Source organism: Sparus aurata, chromosome 16 (assembly GCF_900880675.1).
Source record: "Sparus aurata chromosome 16, fSpaAur1.1, whole genome shotgun sequence".
Classification (NCBI taxonomy): Eukaryota; Metazoa; Chordata; class Actinopteri; order Spariformes; family Sparidae; genus Sparus; species Sparus aurata.
The window spans coordinates 14,949,564-14,971,366 of NC_044202.1; the positions used below are offsets into that span (position 1 = coordinate 14,949,564).

At 41.7% G+C, this 21,803-nt stretch overlaps 1 protein-coding gene across 3 annotated transcripts; it reads right to left on the reverse strand.

Annotated features, from left to right (window-relative positions):
• Positions 1 to 621: 621 nt before the first annotated feature.
• On the reverse strand, positions 622 to 18,217 carry grhl1 (grainyhead-like transcription factor 1). 3 transcript variants are annotated; one of them, XM_030392343.1, is made up of 16 exons: positions 18,074 to 18,217; positions 14,988 to 15,177; positions 14,636 to 14,709; positions 14,128 to 14,258; positions 13,808 to 14,043; positions 13,108 to 13,187; positions 12,688 to 12,841; positions 12,452 to 12,563; positions 11,470 to 11,564; positions 8,846 to 9,089; positions 7,834 to 7,961; positions 5,832 to 5,860; positions 5,511 to 5,596; positions 3,620 to 3,705; positions 3,097 to 3,161; positions 622 to 2,024 (listed from the first exon to the last, which is right to left on the reverse strand). In XM_030392343.1, the coding sequence occupies exons 1-16, from the start codon at positions 18,091 to 18,093 to the stop codon at positions 1,910 to 1,912; spliced, it is 1,845 nt and encodes a 614-aa protein (XP_030248203.1). In that variant the 5' UTR covers positions 18,094 to 18,217; the 3' UTR covers positions 622 to 1,909. The 3 variants fall into 3 exon arrangements, with proteins under 3 accessions (XP_030248203.1, XP_030248204.1, XP_030248202.1); XM_030392344.1 differs by lacking the exon at positions 18,074 to 18,217 and adding an exon at positions 17,331 to 17,430; XM_030392342.1 differs by lacking the exon at positions 18,074 to 18,217 and adding an exon at positions 15,266 to 15,282.
• Between the last annotated feature and the right edge of the window lie 3,586 nt (positions 18,218 to 21,803).

A 21,803-nucleotide genomic window follows, 5' to 3' on the forward strand; every position in this document is an offset into this window, starting at 1 on the left:
TCACCATCACTTTACAGAAGACCAAATGAGAGGACAATGACTTGTAAGCCTTGTTTATCTTGAGCAAACAGTAATATGTGAATGGTATAGATCTAAGTGACCGAGTTAAAAAATGTCCTTTAAATGAAAAAATAAATAAATGGAACAGCCTATTAAGGGTCCAATTTACCCTAATAGGTTATTTCATACAGTTGTGTGGGACTGTAGCTGGTGTAGGTTGCACACAGCTGACTTTAAAATGGATCTTTACTGACGTTAATTCGGAGATATTTCACTTTTGATGAGATGCTTGACATCACTTCCCCTCCAGAACACCAAATAGCCTATAATATATATCAAAGGGTGTGTGTGGAAATGTGTGGCCAGGTTTCCGACAGAGCAGCTTCTCGGCACCGGGCTGCCCTGTCATGCCTGTTTCCTGTCCACAGGGTGAGGGTTGATGCCCAGACATCTGTTCCCGCGGACAGACACAGAAAACACTGGCACAGGCACAGTTAATCACTGCTATAGCTCCAGAACGTCAACCCCAGAGAGACTACTTACTTAAACCAATTCATATCCATAGATTACACATCTTTGGGTTTGTAATAGATCAGAAAAAAAATCAGACACAACCAAAACAGCAGCTACTAGAGAGCCTTTATTGGGCACTTTGTGCATCAAATCCTTAACAAAACAAAACAAAAAAAAAAGCATTGATTAAAACATCTTTTTTGTCCCTTGACATGTAATGTTAGAATAGCTTCATATAAAAAGGAAAAAACAACAACATTATATTATTAGGAATAATAGAAATTTGGATATATATGGTAAAAAACAACACAATGACCCACATCCGTTCTCTTAATAAATATATACACAATAAGTACTGAGATACAAAAGAAGGGATCCTGTAGATCCATTTGCCAGTGGATATATACAACAATATTTCCATAAAAAAATGCAGAGCAGTTTTATCAATTAGGTTTGTATTATCATTATTATTATTAGTATTATTATACTGTAGTTGTGGCAATATAGGAGTTTTTTTCTGAATGTGCCTGAACCTAAATATCATATTGCACTTCCAGAACAGTCTGCGCAGACCGTACTAGAGAACCATTGACCTATTTCATCAATATTCAGAAAAAATACTCTATAGGGAATGGGTAGCTGTCTTATCAATATATTTAGTAACTATTTAATACTTACAAAGAGACCATGATTTAAGTTGATCTAAGGAAAAACATCTTTTTAGCCATTTCACTCACAAAAACATGTATTTTACGCAAAGAGAAAAAAATACAACAAACATTTACTGTACAGATATTCTCCCCCTTATTGTATGATGGTTAAAGAAGGTTTTACACACTAAATACTGCCGCGTTGTTTGGTATTAATACACTGAACCGCTGGGGCTCCATCGATAATTTGCAGTCTTCATTTGTGCACTAAAAAACCCAACTTTACTGATTGTAATCGTCAGTGCTATGGCTTTTGGAAGGGAGCAGTTTCTCCTCATACAATTCAAACCTATGGGAAACACTGCTGCTAGCATAGCACGAGGTATAGCAGCACCACAGACAATGTACACCAGTAGGCACTAATATTTGAGGTGCAGCTTATTGAATACAAAATGAAGGTGTCAAGGTAACGATCCAACCTGTCCTTGTTGAACTTGTTGATTCTTATGCGCAAGGAGGTTTTAAAATGAATCCAAATGTATAACTTATATATCTAATAAACATTGTGGTCTATTAAGAGCTATGGCTTTTTTCAATACCTCTTGTGGGACTTTTAAAATAGCACAAAAGACCATGATTTATATTTCAGATCAAGTCCATGGTCACTGCATAGCTAGGTGTGTAAACCACTACTCCTGACGGCTCGGATCCCTCTGTTCTGGGTGACGTCACCTCTTCCTGTCCAATCAGATTTCGGTGAGGGTGAGTTTACACATGCCGCCCAAATCCTCCATGGTGATCTGGAAGGTGTCTTCGTTGGAGTAGTGTCTGATGATGTTGTCGTCCATGTGGACTAGAATCCTATCGAAAGACGGATGCAGGTGTTAGCTACCTGTTTATTTCATCCTCATAACAAAATACACGGTTTGATTATGACTTATATTTGGAAGTAAATCCGTTAACACGGCCAGAGTTCCAAGGTAGCGGGGTATCAACAGAGGTGATTTACAGCAGGTCTGAACAAGACTATGTTCGGTCTGGTTTGCACACTTATTCACTTTCTTGAAAATGTAGCAGCAGCCTGCAGCCAGTTAGCACAGTTTCACATAAAGACTGAACACAGGGAGAAACAGCTCTATGGGTTCTGTCCCTTCACCTTAAATAAAATGTACCCATCTGCACCTCTGAAGCTTATCAATTAACAGGTTGTATGTTGTTTGTTTAACCAATACAATTTGGTTAAGGGGGCTTATGTGCAGGACTATATATTTTATATCATAGTACCTTCCTCAAGCCTTGTTCGTACGGTGATGTTTAATTAGTGACCTTTAGAAGTGCTGATAGGGATTCTTTTTCCACCTTTGTACAGAGCAAGGCCAGCTGATTCTCCCAGGTTCCAGTCTTTGTACTAAGATAACAAGCTACAGGCTGCACTGACCATACGCAAATGAGACTGGTAACAATATTCTCATCTCAAGCATGTATGTGATGTGAAATATTCCTTCAGGATTGTACCACAGCAGGATTTTGCTCAAGACCTTGGGTTTACCTCCAATATGCAAATGTAATCATTGCACAATTTCATTCAATATCCCAATTATGATGATGTCAATCAAGCCTGTATTGGTCTATTCTTTCTGCAGCTCATGATTGGCTGAGATGTGCATCACATCAGCTGCTAGTTTGATTGTCGATGCACAATTAAATCACAAATTACCAACTAAATACCTATCAGACGCATTTCTGAAAGTTTGAATTGGGTAAAATGTCAGTTATGCTTGGCGTTGGCGTAGAGGAGTGCTGTGGGGTGTTTGAGTTCGGCACAAATCAGCCAATCAAGAATCCAAAATAGCCAAGGGTTTGATTGACACTCTTATTATTTGCATTTGGAAGGAGATCTAAAACAAAAAACAAGAGTTTTTCTTTTACTCACCCTTTCTTGCACTTCTTATAGACTTTTCCAACTTTGTCCAAAGGTAATTCATACTTTTCTGAAATCTGTTTGAGAAAAAAACACAAATCAATGTTAGAAAAAATTAAAGGAACATAAAAGCCAGAACAAAACAGTCTTTTTTGTTTTGGCACTCAGGTCTTTACACCTCTTTCACCTGTTATGGCTCCATAAGTACTGTGCGTAAACCCAATTACTACTTAAACTATGTGAAAACTAAATTAATCTTGCTTCCACATCTTTCTGTTCTTCTTTTTCCCTTTGCATTCTATAATTTTCCCCACATTCTCCTCTTCTTCTTTCTCCCCTGGACGCCTTACTTCCTATTTTCCACAACTTTTTTCCCATCCCTTCCCTCCATCCCACACTTCTTTTCTCTTTCTCTTCCACTCTTTGCATCTTCCCTACATTATTCCTGTGGAATCAGTTTGGCCACGGCTTATTCAGCCAGTGTGAAACAGAAGCATGAAGTGCAATATGAGCCATTAAACTGCGGACAACTTACAGCTTCCACCAGGCCTTTCAGCGTGGGATTCTTCAGCATGAGAGCATCAAACACCTCCTCTGTCTCCCTGCGCACGTACAGCAGGACTGTGTGGTAACAAAAAAAAAGAGGAGGAAGAGGCGTCAAAGTAAAGCACGCATGTTCAAATCAAACCCAAATCTGCCCTCAGGCAGAAATCACTAAAAGGTTTAAAAGCAGCTTAACTGTTATTAATGAGTTTTTTTGGATTTATAGCATCAAACACATGCACACATATGTTTGAACCATTAATACATCAGCAGATATGATGTATAACACTCCAGCAGGCCATTTTCGCTAAATACTCCCCCTGCGAGGCTGCATGGGCACTCATCCAGAGTCAAAGACAGTGGCACTGGGCCCACACAAAGCCCAGTCATCATTCATCGCTGTGAAGAGACACACATACACACATAAGGACAGATCCACCGCTCATTCACTACACTCGGTCTTCTCAAAATAGATCACGCTCTGAATAGTTCTGTTTCGCGTATTGTGTTTTCCGACCTGCTGCAGGAACTTGTGATATTGTGGCATCTAAATACAGGAAATACTCTTTCCGCTTTCAGGTATTTTTCACCTGTTGACATCATCTGTATATGGAGCGAAACCAAATAAGAAAGATGTGAAACCGCATGGAGATGGTTTCAAAATGAGACAGACGTCATTTGAAGGAGACTGCTCGACACGACGTGCAGTTTCAGACGTCAGCACGATCCCCTCCAAACCATCGCAAGGCTGCCAACCGTCTAGCTGGAAAAACATGACAGCTGTTGTGGAAAGATTTAGAAATGCTACCTAAAGCTTCAGATGAGTTTAGTGGACGTTGGGGTGAATTTAAGGTGACCAACCGGTCATGCTTTTGATGAATATTAGTTCATTTTAAACTTCAAGAAGTCCCTAGATTAAATCTTTAGATGTAATCATAAAAAGGTAAAAAAAAAAAAAAAAAAAAAAGTGACATTTAATTTAAAGGAATATTTCTCCCCAAAAATGACTATTCAGTGAACATCTACTCTAGGGACCTTGAAACCTCAACTCACTTTCTATCCGCTTGAGGGTGAGCAGATAATGACTGAAGTTTGGGTCTTTTTCTTTAATGTAATTCAGACTCAAGTCGCAGCAGCATCCAACCCAGTGTCTGTTGTCTGTATTGGCTCGTGGCCCCTTAAAATAGTCACGTCGAGGCTTTCTATTGTGACATAAGTTGCGAGCAGTTCAAAGACTACCCAAGATTGATTTCACCCTCTGAGATTGATAATTTGAAGGAGTTTTTAGGGGTCTAATGAAGTGAAAGCGTCCAGTTTTTCACAAAAAAGCATTCGGGAAGATCTGACAAAAACTAAAAATATGCGTGTAACAGGAGTGTCAGAGGACCCCTCAATTTTTCTGAAAAGCCCCTGAAACCTCACTGCAGGTGCACCGATTCAGAACCTGTGTGGAGCTAGTTTGAAAGGTCAATGCTTTAATACTTTCCTTTTCTAGCTGTAACACATCTTAAAGCATTTGTTTATACATTTTAGCATTGAAGAACACTAGCTGCAGGCGGCCTATGAATAGGATATAGGGTAAAGGGCAAGGGCTTGTTTGCATGTGTGCACGTAGTGATCAGTGGTATTTTGTTGGGTCAGTGGGGGCCTTGGACACGTGTGTGTGTTTTGAAAGACCTGGAATAATCACATGGCCCGGAGAGAGGAAGAGAGAGAGAGTGTGAGAGAGAGAGAGAGAGAGAGAGAATGGGTGTATATGTGTATATGGGAGGGAAGTTATTCTCAGGGGGGCCATCACAGCAAACACACACGTACACACACGTACACACATATGCACAAACTAATCATATATCCCCCCGAGAAGAGCATCTCTGGACTTTTACCTTTTTTTGGTTCCTCCTCTCTTGCCATCTTGTTTGGAGGTGCACCGAACTCATCGTCACTGAAGGGTAATCTCTTCATGCCCGAGCTGCAGAACACACACGCACACACACACATAAACATTAATCACTGCTTGAATGCCCTTAACAACCAGCTAACAGGCTGTAAAGCACACGCAAGCACGAAAGCACATGGGCATTTCCTAGAAACAACTACCCTGAATGCCTTTTACTGCGAAAGTGCCAAAGGTTGTCTCGGTTCAAAACTGCTAAAAATCAAGTGTGAGAAGAGCAACTGTGAAATCAGGGCATCCATAAACTCACCTCTCCTCTGCATCTTCTGTCGCGTACGGCTGCAGAACAAAAAGAAATGGAGAAATTTAGTCATACAAATAAAAGTTCAGGTATATAAGATCACGTTAAACTGCTAAAACAACCAGCTACAGAGACCAGTACCCAATATTGATGGACATAATATTAAATCAGATTTTAATGTATATCCTTCATTGAAACTGTTTGTTTAAAATGTGCAACTTTGCAACTAACCCTGCAAGGCAACCTCGTCAAAGGCAAAGTCAACAAGCAAGTCCGAAACATCTGTTTATTCTTCCTGTATCACTGAGAAACGGGCCTGGTCAACACAAACCAGCTAACCAGCTGTCTGGTTATATATGTGGAGCAGTCACAGCTGGAGAAACACGGATCAAAGTGCAGGCCTGGCCCCTGATTGAGGGCCGCAGAATCATTTTCAGGGGTCACAGGGCCCGATTATGCTTGTCAGTTACGCGACTAAGCTATGGAGCACACCACCTAGTAAAATCAGTGGAGCCAGCGCACTAGAAAGGTATAAACATCTCTTTGCTTTAGCCTTTAACCATTTTTGACTTACCTTTTTCTGATTTTTTTTATTGCAATAGATTTTAAGCAGCTTCTTTTTCTATTTTGATTCCTATTTCAATAATCAAGTTGGTTGTATCCATCGTATTTTACATTCACGTTTTAATGTTTGTTTGTTTTGTTTAATTTGAAGAACTTGGTGCTGGTATTATCTTTGCAATATTATGAAATGGTAGTAAAAACACGTATTTGAGGTTTGACATGTGGATCTGATCATTTTTTCCTCTAGTTTGAGTCTTTTTTCTGAAGAAGTGCATCATACTCAAGACTCCTGGTCTTCACTGTCTAACCCTAACCCTATCAAGCACACAGAGGCAATTATCGATACTAACTCCTTCTCCGAATATCAGTTGCTATCACGTACTCCTTATAGGCAAAGAAGGGCATTTTTATTCAACACCTTTTAAACGCAGGCAATTCAAAGTGCGTTAAAGGAGGTGAAGAAATGTATTAGAATTGAGTATTATGTCAACAATAATACACCAGAAATACAGCTATTGTGCACGTACACTGCTGTAATAACTTGCTATGTGGAGGCTATGTTCGTCTACACAGGATATAACAAAGTGCACGGATTCGACAAAATATGTTACTTTTATGTTCTTGGAAAGCTCTTTCTTTGCTGTCCATTGCCCTGTGACTGTTATCGATTGCGGGCCTTGCTGTAAATAGAAATCTATTTTGAGCTGTCAGGTAAACCCAGAGTTTATCAGAAACTGATAGCAGCTCAGTCAGGTTCAATGTCATGGGCAGCACCAAAAATAACGTCCTGTAACTCCCCCAGCCTCGCTGGCAGCAGAGTAAACTCAGTTAGTACAAGAGGATGGGAGAAAGAGTGGTTTTTAAAAAATGTTTTTATTTACACCCAGCTGGGGCAGTTCATAATTTGACCAGCAGGGGTCACTCAAAATTAACAAGTGTTCTTTTCCCTGGCTGTCCGTAGTGTCATGTCACAGAAAACATGTGCCTGAAATGCCCAACGGACTAGGAGTCAGGTGTGCATGTTGACTGCTGCTGGTCAGCTCAGATACAAACTTGCACAGACGTTTTAAGTGCAAAGTCTTTAAATCCATTAAACACATCAAAATGCGGCACAGGTACTATTTTCTAAACCAACGCAGTTTGCTTTGAGTCACTGGTCAATGATTCATCCTGTGAGTAAGCACTCTGAAATACAGCCACCAGTATGGAGGGCTCCTATCAGAGCTTGAAACTAGAACTGTCTGTTCCTGCCAACTAAGCAAGCAGGTCACCTCGACCCAGCTGGCTGATGAGTGGGTGGAAGCTGAAACCAGCAAACTGTTTATGGACCACCTAAGGCTAGTGTACATGAATGCGGCAAAAACAATGTTCATGCTGTCTGTGACTCCTTGTTACCCTAAGGAACACTGGTGGTATTGAGAGTTTTGTGTGTGTGATTGCCACTCACATGGCGCTGGAGGGAAGAGAAGTGAATGTCAGGGATGAACAGGACAGGCTGGGTCTCGAAGTCGTTCATCATCTTGAAGATGGTAACGTCGTTGCGTTTCTGGAGGATGGGCACTTTGACGTCCACGACTGGGAGGAGAACACAGAACAGGGAGCAGCTTGATAAGATGTCTTTAAAAATGCATTCAAATACTTTTATAGCTGCTTGAGGATTGCAAAACAAGCTGTAAACACAGCGTTGATTTATTAGGTATCACCTTATAACGCTGTTAGCTAACATGTTGGCAAAACAGTTGCTTATTTTACGTATCCAGAAAGCGGCCGGAGTATTTCTTGGCACCAGCAAATGTTTGTCTGATATTTACGCTATTTTTAAATCTGATTTAGTTTCAAGTGACTCCTGAGGGAAATACCTGTCCGTTTAGCTGCTAAACACTCCGCTAAGATCGCTAGCTAGTCGCTAACTCTGCCCGTCAACTGTTTCGCGCTGAGCTGGCAGCTCGAAGTGGGTTTATCAGCGCTTTTGCTGAAAACTGCACCAAATTTGGCTGGGAAATGGCTGGATGTTGATTGCAGTGATGTGAGCGAACCAAAACTGTGGCCATAAAAAAAAACACAAAAAAAATGCCAAACATGGCTAATGTTTAGCCAAGCTAAATGGCTCTGAACAGCTGAGAGAGGAGGGGTTATATTTCTCTTTGCATCACTCCAATTTAGTACATTTAGGTTGACCTTTGTTCATGTAAAAGTGTTGATTAGTGCAGCTTTAGGACAATAAAAGATCATCTTAAATCTGATACTGCCGATTTTGGGTGGGAAGTTCAGCCAAAGGGAATCACATTTTCCACACTCTGTCATGTTTTTGTCATTGCAGATGTGTCTGAACTTGACTTTGTTTTGTTATGAAGAGTAACAGATTGGATTATACACTAAAACACTTAAACTCTGGGATTACCCATAGTTGGTACCCCTGCTTGTGCATGTCAAACAAGGTAAAGTACAGAGTGACTCACAGGCCAGGCCAGGGTTGAGCTCGGCCACCTTCCCTTTCCTGCGGGACTGCTTCCTCTCCTCGTCGCGGATCTTCCTCTCGGCCCCCTTGTCGCAGAAGACTTTGATCTGGCAGTAGGCGCGGTGGATGGGCTTGTTGCTGCGGTTGTTGTAGCTGTAGGTGTCGATCTGCAGGTTCAGGGGAAGACCCTTGACGCCCTTCTGAGAGGAGAAGTCTGTGCTCAGGCAGTTGACTGAGATGAAGATCTGCGGAGAGAGGAGACAGGTAGAAACGAGACAAAGAAGATGGAAACAGGTGTGTTTACTGCAAAGAGAAAATGTCCAACTTCACAGAAATTTTACCTAAATACAAATTTCGCCAGTGGGATCCAACAGCAACTTTGGTGAAAATATGAATTGATTCAGGCTGTTGTTAAATCATCAATCAATCAAGACACTGAAGGCCTTCCTGCAGCTGATGCCTCATTCAGTGTTCTGTGTCGCCCTCTATTGGTCGATTCTACTAACAACAGGCTCATATTTCTTTCTAATGCGGAGCTGCTTCTTTGTCCTTCTTGGTGCTTGTACTGAAAACAGGTTGACATTGTGTCAACAAAAGACATCATCATAACGGAACATTTGGATTCACCTAATAGAGAGGATCCAAGGGGCAAAGCAGCAGATATTGCTGATATTGTAAATACTAAGAGGATAGAAGAAAGAAATGTGTGAAAGTATTTTGTGCATTAAATACAGTACAGTATATTTAAAACCCTTCCGACTATTCATCAGGAAAAACCCTGAGTGTGTTTTCTTTATTAAAATTGTATTTTAATGTTTTATCGATACATATTGATTCTGGATACTTGGAACGGTGTCATTACTCTTATTCTGCATTGAAACACCGGTAGTAGTTGTACAAGGTATTGTATGAAAGTTAGAAATTCCAGTACTGTGACAACACTGCTTTATTTACATATCACGTAAAGACAGGGCTACTACTAAGTGAATATTTTCAATGCGGATTTATCAGTTGCTTATTTTCTCAATTAATCAGTTGTTTGGTCTATAAAATGTCAGAAAAGGTTGAAAAATGTTGAGTATTGTCTCTGAAAGCCCAACACAACATCCTCAGATGTTCCTGTATTGTCCACAACCCAACTGTCAAATAGTTTGCAGTCATAAAGGACTCAAAAACTCAAACTGATTAATTAGTTATCAAAACAATTGCCAATTTAATGTAATAGTTGAGAACTTGGCAATTATCAGATTAATCTTATCAAACTCATCTAATTTAGTGGTTGGGTGGATTTATTTTCTTGGAAATATAAAATCATTAGTAAACAGGCTGTGCTGTCATTTCTTTACATTTTTTCTGCTGTATAAATTGTAAAACACTTTTCCTTACAACTTTGGAGTGGGTTTTTTTTTTAAATATTTGGCGATTATCAATGACGATTTGTACTGTTTGAGAAGACCCAAGCCATTTTTCATGCATTTTTGATTGTGGTCAGCTTTATATTTTGTTAAAATTATAAAATTTTTAAGTCAGAAAAAAAAATAAGCTATGCATGAGGAGTAAGAAGAATTTGAAATGGGCAGAACAAAGACAAATAAGTGCACAGAGCCCCGAAGCAGGTAAACACACGGGAGGGGCTGCCTTCTGTAAATACACTGAAAATACATACATGCTGCAGGGAAATCACCCCAGGGGCAAGTCACACATTCACACACCTGAACACACACATGTCCGTCTGTCACTATACAGATCTATAAGATCAATCGTCATTGACGAGTTGATGATCAAATAACGTGGCAGGGCGGTGCTTCCGAAAATACACACACGGTGAAGTCATGAACACACACACAAGGATGAACATCCTGACACAGGCCTCGAGTCACGAGACGGTTAGAGCCACATCCTGGTGCGTGTGAGAGGTTTGCACATGCGACGGCAGATGAGCCGAGGAGCCATGTTTTCTCTTTCTGTTTGTCAGTCGTCCACCATCTCAGGCTGACAGTGAAGCGGCCAACTAAAATATCAAGACTTCCTGCCATCTCTATTACCCGTTGAACAGGATTTCATTTTCTAACCGCCAATCCCGTCCGCATCCCCCCTGCTGAGGTTCCTCATTCCTGCACTCTTTGTCTGGTGTGCAGAAATACCTTAACACACCACAATAGGGGTGACAGGCAGGTTGGACCAGTCAAGAACGTAGACGCACAGAGCAGGAGGACTTATACAAGCATGCACACACACACGCACCTCCATGTCTCCAGGCAACAAGACTGAACACACAGAGAGGAGGTGACAGCATCCTAACTCACCGATTTAAGCCCCTGTTGTCATTAACAACTGTTTTGGAGGATCACAATGAACAAGGTGGATGATGATCACCAACAAAGAGGTCTCAACACCTGAAACCTTCATTTTGGTCCGTGGTTTGAACCACACAGGACCTTTGAAAAGGAGGAGTCGTCTATTTTTGGCTTAAGTGTGTTGATGTGAAAAGTTCAAGGCCCATATTAAGAGTTCGAGACGAGGAAGTATACGGAAAACCATGGATCACCAGAGATCCTGTGGACAGAGTAATGCACTTACACATCTAAATTAAGGTGTGTGTGTGTGTTTATTTTGTGGCCTCACCTTGGCCTCCTCGTTGGTGTCCCAGGTGAAAGAAATGGCGTTATAGGAAATCTCCTCGATGTTGCCAATGGTGTTGAAGCTCTCCTTGTAGTCAGCTGTGACAACAAACAAGAGTTAAGCGTTAAGAGCTAATTTTGCAGAACAGCCAAATATCAGGGGTGTGTTAACTGCGCAAACAAACAAATCGACACTTCGGTTTTTTCACTGAGTTATAACACGTTGGAGCGGCGTAATTAATCTCGAGCCAACCTATTTTCCACCGAAGGACCCAAACAACACACCTTTTCCTGTCAGTTGCTGCTAAGCTGCTCTTTCAAAGATACAGTCAACAGTATAGACATGGGAGGATTAATCAGACTGAGCCATCATAAAACCAGCATGAATCATTGGATCTTTAATATCAACAGTGTCTCAGACATTACACCTGAGCTTATTTGACTATTTACAACAGCACTTTTGTCAAGCCAAATATTATTTCTTCATGTAATTGATGGTGTTGGAGGTTGTATTCAGATTCTTGTTCTACTTAGTGAAAGCACTGATACCAAACTGTATAAAAAAAATAATAAAAATTAATATAACCTACTCATTGCAGAAATATGTCCTCTATTAACTATGACAATAAGCTACTACTACTCTAATATCATACATTTGCATTTGTACTTTTGCCACATTGGTTACCCATGTCTTTTTGTTTGTTGGTTTGTAGGCAGGATTACACAAAAAACACTGAAACGTGGATGGAGGATGAAAAAAAAACAGGGGTATTTAGGCGGCTGGTATCAGATAGATGCAGATCCTCATCATTTATGTGAATTAGATGAATTCAAATATTTCTTATTTGAAAAAGCAGCAAATGTTCTCATTTTTTGCAGGAAAATTTACTTTAACAATCAGAGACAATTCCTGTCAACTGATTGATGCTTAAACTTGTTGAAATGTACTTAGTTACATTCCACCACTGGTATTAAAGACTTCTTACCGATGTCCAGACACCTCTGTTTGGCAGTGTGCTGTCTGGAGTGCCAGTACTTCCAGTGTTTCAGCTGATCATCTCTGCACTTCTCCTCTCCGAACACCACCATCACCACACTCTGTCAACAAATAACACACACACACACACACACAGTGACTCCTTGATGCTCAGCGTGTGATTACTGTCAATAAATACTTCGCTTTTGCTCGTTTCAGGTGTATTTTTTCATCTTCATTTCTTACTCGGACTTTGGTGATGGGCTGCTGGATGCCTTTGTTGTCGACCTCCCTGAGGGTGATCGGGTAAAACTGGCCCTTGTTGAGGTACGTCATCGTCCCGTCACCTGTCTTCTGACGCAGGGACTTGGACGCCTCGAGGGTGTACTCAAAATGATTCCTGAAACATGGTTGGATGAGTAAACATCGAGAAGGAGCCAAACTGGATAACAATGCAATAACAAAACGCGTTGGTGGCACGCTTCATTTCGCCGCTGTGACCTAAAATCACTGTGTGTTGTTAGATAATGTCGGTGTGCGCAGACACAGAGGAAGGAGTCCGGTGACTCCCCTGTGACTGCCATGAATGAGGCCATTCTGCCGCGTTGTGTCAAAAGCTGAATGGAGGTGCAGGTCGGACGGTGGGCCGGCGGCAGCGAGACTTACCCTGGCATAGTGTCGAACTGCGGGTACTCAGGCGTCATGGAGGCCATGCGTAACTGGAGATCCCCTGGGAAGGAAAACACCTGCAGCACACAAAGAAAACAGCAAAAAGAAGATATCAAACAGCTGATTCGATTTGATTTTAAATTATATCTATTAGTAATTCACCAGGGGAATAATCAGTATTCTAATTAAGTGCCCCTGAGGGTTTTCCTTTTCTCCTTCTTCCCTTCACTTTTCTGTGGGTTTTATGAATCTGCTCTTCCCCTTCATCCACATTTAGTTGAGTTTAAATGGCTCTTCCTCCATTCATCACTCCCTCCTGTACAGGGGTTTTGTTGGGTTACTCTTCTCCACCGTAATTCCCCCCCCCAGGTTAAATAGAGAGAGAGAAGGACAGAGAAAGGGCTTTGGCTATTGTAGGAGAGAAGTACAGCACTTTATTGTGTTGGTGAGACAATGGCATAATAACACACTGGCCGCTAGTTTGGCATGTTCAAATAAAACCAGGGGAAGGCTGAGCCCACCGCTGGCTCCATGGGATCAGGTGAATATCCTATTGTCTGATGGGAGAGATCTGAGAGAGGAGAGGAGAGGAGAGGAAAGCGAAGGAGAGGAGGAGGAGGAGGAGGAGGAGGAGGGGGAGGTTGTAGGGAGAGCATTAGCGGTTTTTAGAGAAAAGGGGGGATCGAAACACACACACCTCCTGGGAACCATCCTTGAAACCCTCGGAGAAGGTGGAGTCAGGGGGCGTGCGGGACTGGGTGCTGGGACTGAATTGGACCCCGTTGTGGGTGAGCTGGCGCTCAAAGACGCCCACGTGGCTGTCAGTTTCGGTGCAGTTGTTCGGTATGGTCACCGAGAAGCCTTGGCTGGGCCCCTCTGTCTTGACGGGCGGGTAGTTTGGCACGGCAGCGATGGAAACTGTGACAGTTGTGTCTGAATATAGAGAAGCAAACCGACGGTCAGGGTTTCTGTTTTTAAGCCGCGCCTGTCAGCTTGTGTTATAAAATGTGAACAGACCTGGCGAGGGGAACTGCCTCTTGTCCTGGGCCAGCTGTAGAAGATTGAAGGGCCCCTTGAGGACCTGGATCCTGTTCTCCATACCGGCTTCCTGGTGTGGACCTATGGAGTGTCCGGCCTGGATCTGATGCCTGCAACAAAGGGGATTAAGGCAGATTTAGAGTTTTTTGTATAAGGCACATTTCATTTTAAACCCAGAGATAGTTCTCTGTATTTATGCACTCCGCTTGGATTCAGGTTCTACAAACCCTTCGAAAAGGAATAAAGTAGCTCTCAAACTAAATTCTATAACTCTTATTTGAGATTTTAAAGCTACATCTGTTTATTTTTATGACACTTGGTACTGTGATCTATTTCTAAGCTAGTTTCTGTACTACATCCCTCGTATAGCTCCCTCGTATATTCAGATACTGTGGTTGAGCTTGAATATCTCTATTCCCTCCATGCCGTGGTCTGCCGTGCTTTAATTTTTAAAAGGGGGTGGTATTAGGGGAGGGCTGCTGCTTACCTTTTGTTGGGATCCACATCACAGACCAGTGCTTCTGGCTTGCTCTGGGTTATTGTTCTCTTTTCCCTGGGCACCTGTATGGGAGGGTAAACACAGCCGCTCAGCTTCTGACCACATCACATCCAACAACCCGGGTCATCCTGCTGTCTATATGTGCTACTAGATCAGTAACATGACATCAGCTCTGCCTGGCAGATGTTGCTAAATGGTCTCATAATAGTATAGAGAAAGATTATGTGGGGAAACGGCTGTCAGGATTTGGTAACTGATCCCCTGACATGAGATTCTGCACTTTTGAGTCATGAGAAGAGAGAATTTTCCTGTACGCTCAGAAAAGTAATTTCTGAGATACCTTATAGTAGTCGTAGAGAAGCCCAAGAGCTGCAGCGCTGTCCTCATCTCCGTTTATGCTCATCATGGCCTTGGTGGCAGCTGTCAGCGGGTTCTCCAGAAATGATTTCCAGGCTTCATCTTCTGTAGTGAAGGAGCGACGCTGGCCGCCATAGCCTGCCTCGTTCTGGAGAACCAGGACCGCACGCTTACTGCGGGGAGACAAGTGTTTCATCAGTGACTGTGCACAAACCATGGACTGAGTTTCATCATTTGTAAGCGTGTAACTACAAATCTCACCAGACATCATGAAATTTTCCAGATGTCGGGACAATTTCCAGCTGTGTTTGTGGTGACAGAACCAGATAAGCCAAATATGATCTTTTTTTCATTTGGGGGGGGGATGGTGGTGACATTACAGCTAGCCCAGGAGGCCTCCATGTCAGAGACCACTGTTTGAGACAGTGTTCGAAATTTTGTAAACGAGTGGATGTTTTAAATGAGACATCAGGTTATTTCTAATCGAGTGGCAGAAAACCTGCTATTTCTGACCAGATGTTGGGACATTTTCCAGCCATGGTTAGGCATTTTAATTTTGTTAGTTTTCAGTGTGTCAGAGCCAGGTACTGCAAAACATAATCTATCCCTGAACCTAACCTGACCATAAGCACAGTGTTGTCACAAGATAAACTTGGAAATTAGAAAAGGAAGCGGAAGGTCGCTACATAAAAAACTGTCTCAATCTACCAGTGGTTTGTGGGAACGTACATTGCTGACATTTATTCTGTCGATTCAGTTGAAAATACTTCATGGACACGACCTATTCACGTTTGAAAGAGCTGGTATAGACTCTAGGATTAAGAGGCTTCTCCTTCAATCTCAGCCTCGTTCAAAACAGACAAACAGGTTATAAGAGCGAAAACATCCACCGTGCCAATCCTCTTTATCTACAAGACCAGTTGTTCAAGCTTTTCAATGATTGTGCAACAAATCTCAGCCATCGAACCATCGAGGTGTCTCGAGAAAAAGACGCTCTACAGGCTCGTCCAGTGCGATGACACTGGCTCGGAGATCGCTCATTGGCCGAGGAAGCGACCGCGGGATGACGCAGCTGACCCGGCTACATTCCTGTGTTTAATCAGCGCTAGTGTTTTCATAGGAAAACCTGTTTGTGAAAAAAAAGTTTCCAAGCGCCTCCTTCTATCTCTTCCATCGTTTGAGGCCTCGAGAGTCTTCGCTTTGTAAACAGGGTCTTGACGAATAAAAATACAGCACTTTGTATTTTTAGGCTTTAAACTTGATTTGGTGTTAGTTACATTGTGTTAAAGGTCATGTGTGTTAGAAAAGTTGACTTTTTCTAGTTTCATTTCCCACTCGTCAAAAACTTAGGCTTTGGGATTGTAGGTCAAGTTGTTCAGTCGCCATCCAAAAGCCTACAGTTTTTGGTGAGTTTGGAAGCAGACTCATAATCCATCTTTTCCTATGAATAGCACCTTTAAGATTCCATTTTTGTATTCTTTATTTGCTTATTTTCTGCATTTTCCGATGGTTCAATTTGCAAAAAGTTAGGATCTTGTTTAGAATTTGAAATATTTTTTGCAGAAAGTTTGTCAACACAACCTGCGGTTGTAGTGATGGATCAATGGCACGGTTAAGGTTTATCAAAAGGACATACAAAAACTGAACTTGCATATTTACAGTCAATTTCAGTGTTTGCTCGGCTTATATTTACTTAGATGTGTTAATCCCAAGAACAAAGTAAAAAGTCGTTAGTCAAGCTGCTGCTTTCAGGGTCTCATCGAGATCATTAACTTTCCCCGTCAAACTCTGGGAACAACACATCTTCGTTTAACCGTCTGCTGATTTTCTGCCACAACAAAGTAATTATGACAAGGTGTAAACGGACTGGTTCAGTTTCCACGTCTGAGTATCTACAACAAATACAGCTTTTTTTTGCCCCCCCCCCCCCCCCCCCCCTCCCTCAATGGTCCAAGCAAAGTGATAATTAGTAATCCTATATCTAATTGTGCCACTCATAAAAGGCAACCTGATAAGATCCATTATTTAGCAGCAGTAAAAACTCTCTCACTCTCATTACTAAAACAACAACACACACGCACACACACACAAGCACACACACACACACACACACACACACACAGAACAGAAAAAAAGAGAGTTTGATTTCCAGAGATTAATAAAGATTACATTTGTAGGGAATACAGATAACACAAAAGCATGGGGAAAAAACCACACATTTCTACTGTATTAGAGAAGTGCACATGTAATGTCTGTTTTTTGACACAGGTCTTTTGGGTCGTGTGGAGTAAAAATATAACCTCATATAGCCCCTGTGCTTGCTTACATTGTCTGTGTAAGTAGTCGAGCCAACGCCTAGCAGGTGTACAGTTTCACTCCCCTCAAAAAAAGTCTCCTTGTCGTTGCCCTCAAAAAAAAAACAAACCAAAAAAAAAACCACACAGAATATCACACCAGTCTGAAAATACTTCTTGTAGTTTCTTGTAGTTTTTTTTTAATGGGGCCGTCGATCAAAAACTCTCACTCAAACACATCAGCAAGAGGCGTTTTTTTCTTAAGCTGTGTTTACCCCATGAGCACACATCATTAAGACTGAACTGTTGGGAGCTTCGAGCGAAATCACACAGCAAACAGCCGGTCGCGATCACGGGATTCTAACAGGCGCCCTGTGCTCGCACGACAGGTGGAGATACACCTGTACAGGCTTGAACATGACAGGTGAACTGAGCGGAGTTACACCATGGGAAACTATGTGATACAGTCACTCTCCAAAACTGGCTGCCAGGCTTTGGAGTAAACTTACCCTTAAAAAAAAATTGAATAAAAGAAAACACAATAATGCTTAAATAAATTATTAAGTTGAAAGCGAGACGACTATCGGATTTTTTTTAAGGCAGCAGCTGCAGGTCAGACTACTTCTTTTGTTAAATATATAAATCCGTTTTTGCCATGTGCTCCAAAAAAAAAAAAGTGAAAAATCCACAACATATCTAGAGTCAGTATTACAGGCTTATAGAGTCCACCTGTCCCGATGTGCAGGCTGGAGAGTGGAGAGTCAGGACAACTTACTTGTCATGCTCCTGTGACATCTCGGTCGGTCGAACTGGACTTTCTAGTTGGTACTGAAAATCCGATCCGTCTTCTTCTGGAAAAGTGCGCCGCTAACGCTGGATGAGGGCCGCGGCAACAAACAAGGTGTCCCCTACTGAGCGAACGGGTTTTGTCGGCTTTTCTCGCTATTTTGGGGGCAATGCGGAGAAATCGAGGCCGGTTTTACCTGTGACAGGACCGCGGATTGGATTACAGGTGGACGGGAGGGCGGGGCCACGCTGTCAATTGCCCTCTGGGAGGTGGTGATTGGCTCGCCCGCCGACCTACCTGGAGCTGCGGAGGGAGTCGGGGTGAGCCAGTGGAAGAGCAGGGCTTAACAGCTGTGATTTTATCATGTTGGGTCTGTTATTGGGGGGGAATGTGCATGCAAATACTTTGGAATAATAATACGTTATTGAGACAAACAAGAACAAGGTGATGAAATGGTTAAATGTTACAGATACAGAGGGCAAGTTAAGGACGCACCAGCATTGCAAATAAATCACAACTGATCCATGTAGACACTGGAGAGGTTGGGTGCTAATTTAAGAACAGGAGAAGCAAGTTAGATCTTATTTTGCAGCATTATATGTGGGCAGTGATTGTATTTGCGTATGTGTTAAACAGGAATATTTCATGTATGGAGATGTCAAATAAGAAAACATCTTTTGAATAAAAACACGTGGTGCCCATGGAGAGCCACTGTTTCCTCATGTCAAACATTAAATCTTGCAATCAGTTTTTAAGTAGTCGTGATACCAAAAAGTTACAGCTGTTAAAGCGTAGCCTCTGTCTTAAGAATATGATCAGATGCCCATTAAGATCACTGAAACAGGTCTGACCTCCTGCAATCATTCCTCCCGTTCATACTGGCTAAATGTGAAGGATCAGCAACAATAAAGTTCTTCTGCAGCAACATGTCATAGTTAAGTTAATCTAAAGCTTAAATGAGGCTTCGGAAGTCATGGTTTAGACAAAACAAGGGAGTATCTTCCACAGTTTCAGTCTTTCTTGAGAAATTGTGAACCGACAACTGACATAGCAGATTCGTGTCATGGCAGAAACTCAGTCCACTTTAAAAGGTCAGTATCAGCACCAGCAACAAAATGTAAAACTTTCTGAGCGAGGCCATAAATCTTGAGAGATTTATTTAAACCACAAGAGATGTATAATGTCTGTGTTGGTCAATGGTAATTTATAGGGAGCTTACTACAAATAAATGCCTGGAAAAATTTAAATCTGAACATCTGTAATTCCATGACAGCTGGAGTGGTTCGCAATAGACTGCGTACCTCCGCCCAACAGAAACCTTTTGCACTCACTCATAGATACCAGCCAAATAGATACACCTTTCTATCATCGAGTTTTATCATCAAGATCCCTGCACTGTTCCAAAAACGCTCCACTTTGCAAGTGAGAAAAAAAAATCCTGGATCCGTCCCATTATCCAGATGTGCACCATCAGTTAATGGGCTCTATTCTGGACTGACATTTCATGGATATATGCTCCACTGTTTTTGTGTAATCGTGCCGACAATCAACCAGCAAACAAACGGACAGAAAAAAAGAAGTGAAATAAAATGCAGATGACAGATGTTGAAAGAGTAGATAGACTGAGCTTAGGTGGGGTTTTCTTCCCTCTATTACACTCCTTGAAGGTACCAGCACACTCAACGTTAAACTCATGCAAACTCAATGTGATGTTTTGCGCATTTTCCTTCACACGAGACAGTAAACGGTTTTCATGCTCTGAGAGGAAATATCCTCACCCATGTCGCTCATTAGCAGTGGTCTGCACAAGAGCAGGTAAGAATTGAATCAATTAACATGCAACCAAATCGATGGGGCAGTTAAAAATGTGTTAAGCAGCATGAAACAGGAGCAAAGTGCTGTCAACAGGGCAACATTAAATAGGCAGTTTCTCTATGGAAGTCTGGTAATGAGAGTCGAAACATAAAGTAAGCAACTTTAGAGGAGCCATCTATCATATATTTTTGAGTGACATGTTTTTATTTGCATTCCCTCTATCCTTTAGAGTCCTCGACAACTGGCCGCAAGATGATCGTGATAAAATAACATAAATGTACAATGAAGAACCCAAAAACACGGGATGAAAAGAAACACCTGAGAGAAAACAAACAGCTTTGTTGGAGATAGAGGGGCTTTAGAGATGCTATCAGCAATATTCAAAGTTTCTCCATTCCCAAAGACAGAAACTAACAGTAGTCCCCCCTCCCCCCGCTCACTCTCTCTCTCACACACACCAACACACACACATACGGACACAACCTCCTAATCCTGGATCCTGGTTTACTGTTTATTTATCCCAGAGGAAGGACACCTGCTTCACCTGGAGCTTGTTTGTGTTTGCACTGAGGACATGGGATAACACAGTGACGGAGGGATACAAGGATGTGTGTGTGTGTGTGTGTGTGCGTGTGTGTGTGTGTGTGTGTGTGTGTGTGTGTGTGTGTGTGTGTGTGAGGGGAGAGGCTGGGAATATGTGTCCGTGCTGATGATGGTGGGTCTGACTCGGTGCTGACTCGACAGAGAGCAGAGAGGCCAGATCATGGGGGAAAACAGACACAGTGAAAAGGAGGACAGATCAAAGCACGGGGTTCAAACCTGAGATTATGTCCCGCCAAGCGTCTCTAGAGAAGATATAGTCTTTGGACAGATAACGAGTGAAAGCATTCATAGAACGATGTAGATTACATTCCATTACAAGTACAAGTCCGGCATTCAAAATCCTGCTTAAGTAAAAGTTCAGAATAATCAGCAAAATGTACTTTAATCATCAAAAAGAATGCTCCTGTAGCAGAATAACAGCTCTGTGACTAATATATAACTATATATGACATGAGCAGACTGTTTACACAGATGCATTTATATTCCATGTAGTACTATGCTGTAGTAGCTGGTTGACAGAGTGCAATTTTTATATATCTTTTTTAACACTTTAGTCCAGTCTAGGAGTCCTGGCTCTCAAAAGGTTCCCAAGGTAAATTAAGAGGCAAGAATGAGATCATGAATGTGAGAGAAAATAAGAAAATGTGACCAAAAATGTTATTTACTATTTAGACTTTTCTCTAATCCTTTGCTTTTCATGTGTGAAATATTGGATGGTTTGGCTTCTTTGGGGCTTAAAAAAAGTCATTTAAATGGAACTATGTTAGATTTGAAGGAAAGCTCTTAAAGGTGACGACATGCTTTTCTTTAAGGAGTCACAAGTCAAATGTAAAATCTAAATCTTTAACTAGTAACTGTAGCTGTCAGATAAATATATCGATCAGACTACACAACACCACCACCACCACAGCTTCCAACACCTCCTCTCTCCAGCGATTAATGAATCAACCATACAATTCACTGTCACAAATTGATTGTTTTTTTGTTCTTATTGTTATTTATCTTTATAGGAACCTACACATTGCACATTTGCACTGGGACATTTATTATATATATGTTAACATGTTATTTTATTATTTTCCAATATCTCTCCCTCTGTGTTACCTGTGAATCTATCCCAAGAGGGGCCAATACAGGAACATCTTAATCTTTATCTTAATAGTTAATAACACAGCGGTATAAGGAGGCATAAATTAAATAAAAAAGTGCAGCATTATGGATCAGCATTTTGTGTAAAAGGACTTGCATCACTTGATTGGAAAGATACAGGAGAGTGCTGTGTTTCACTGCTGCTTGATCT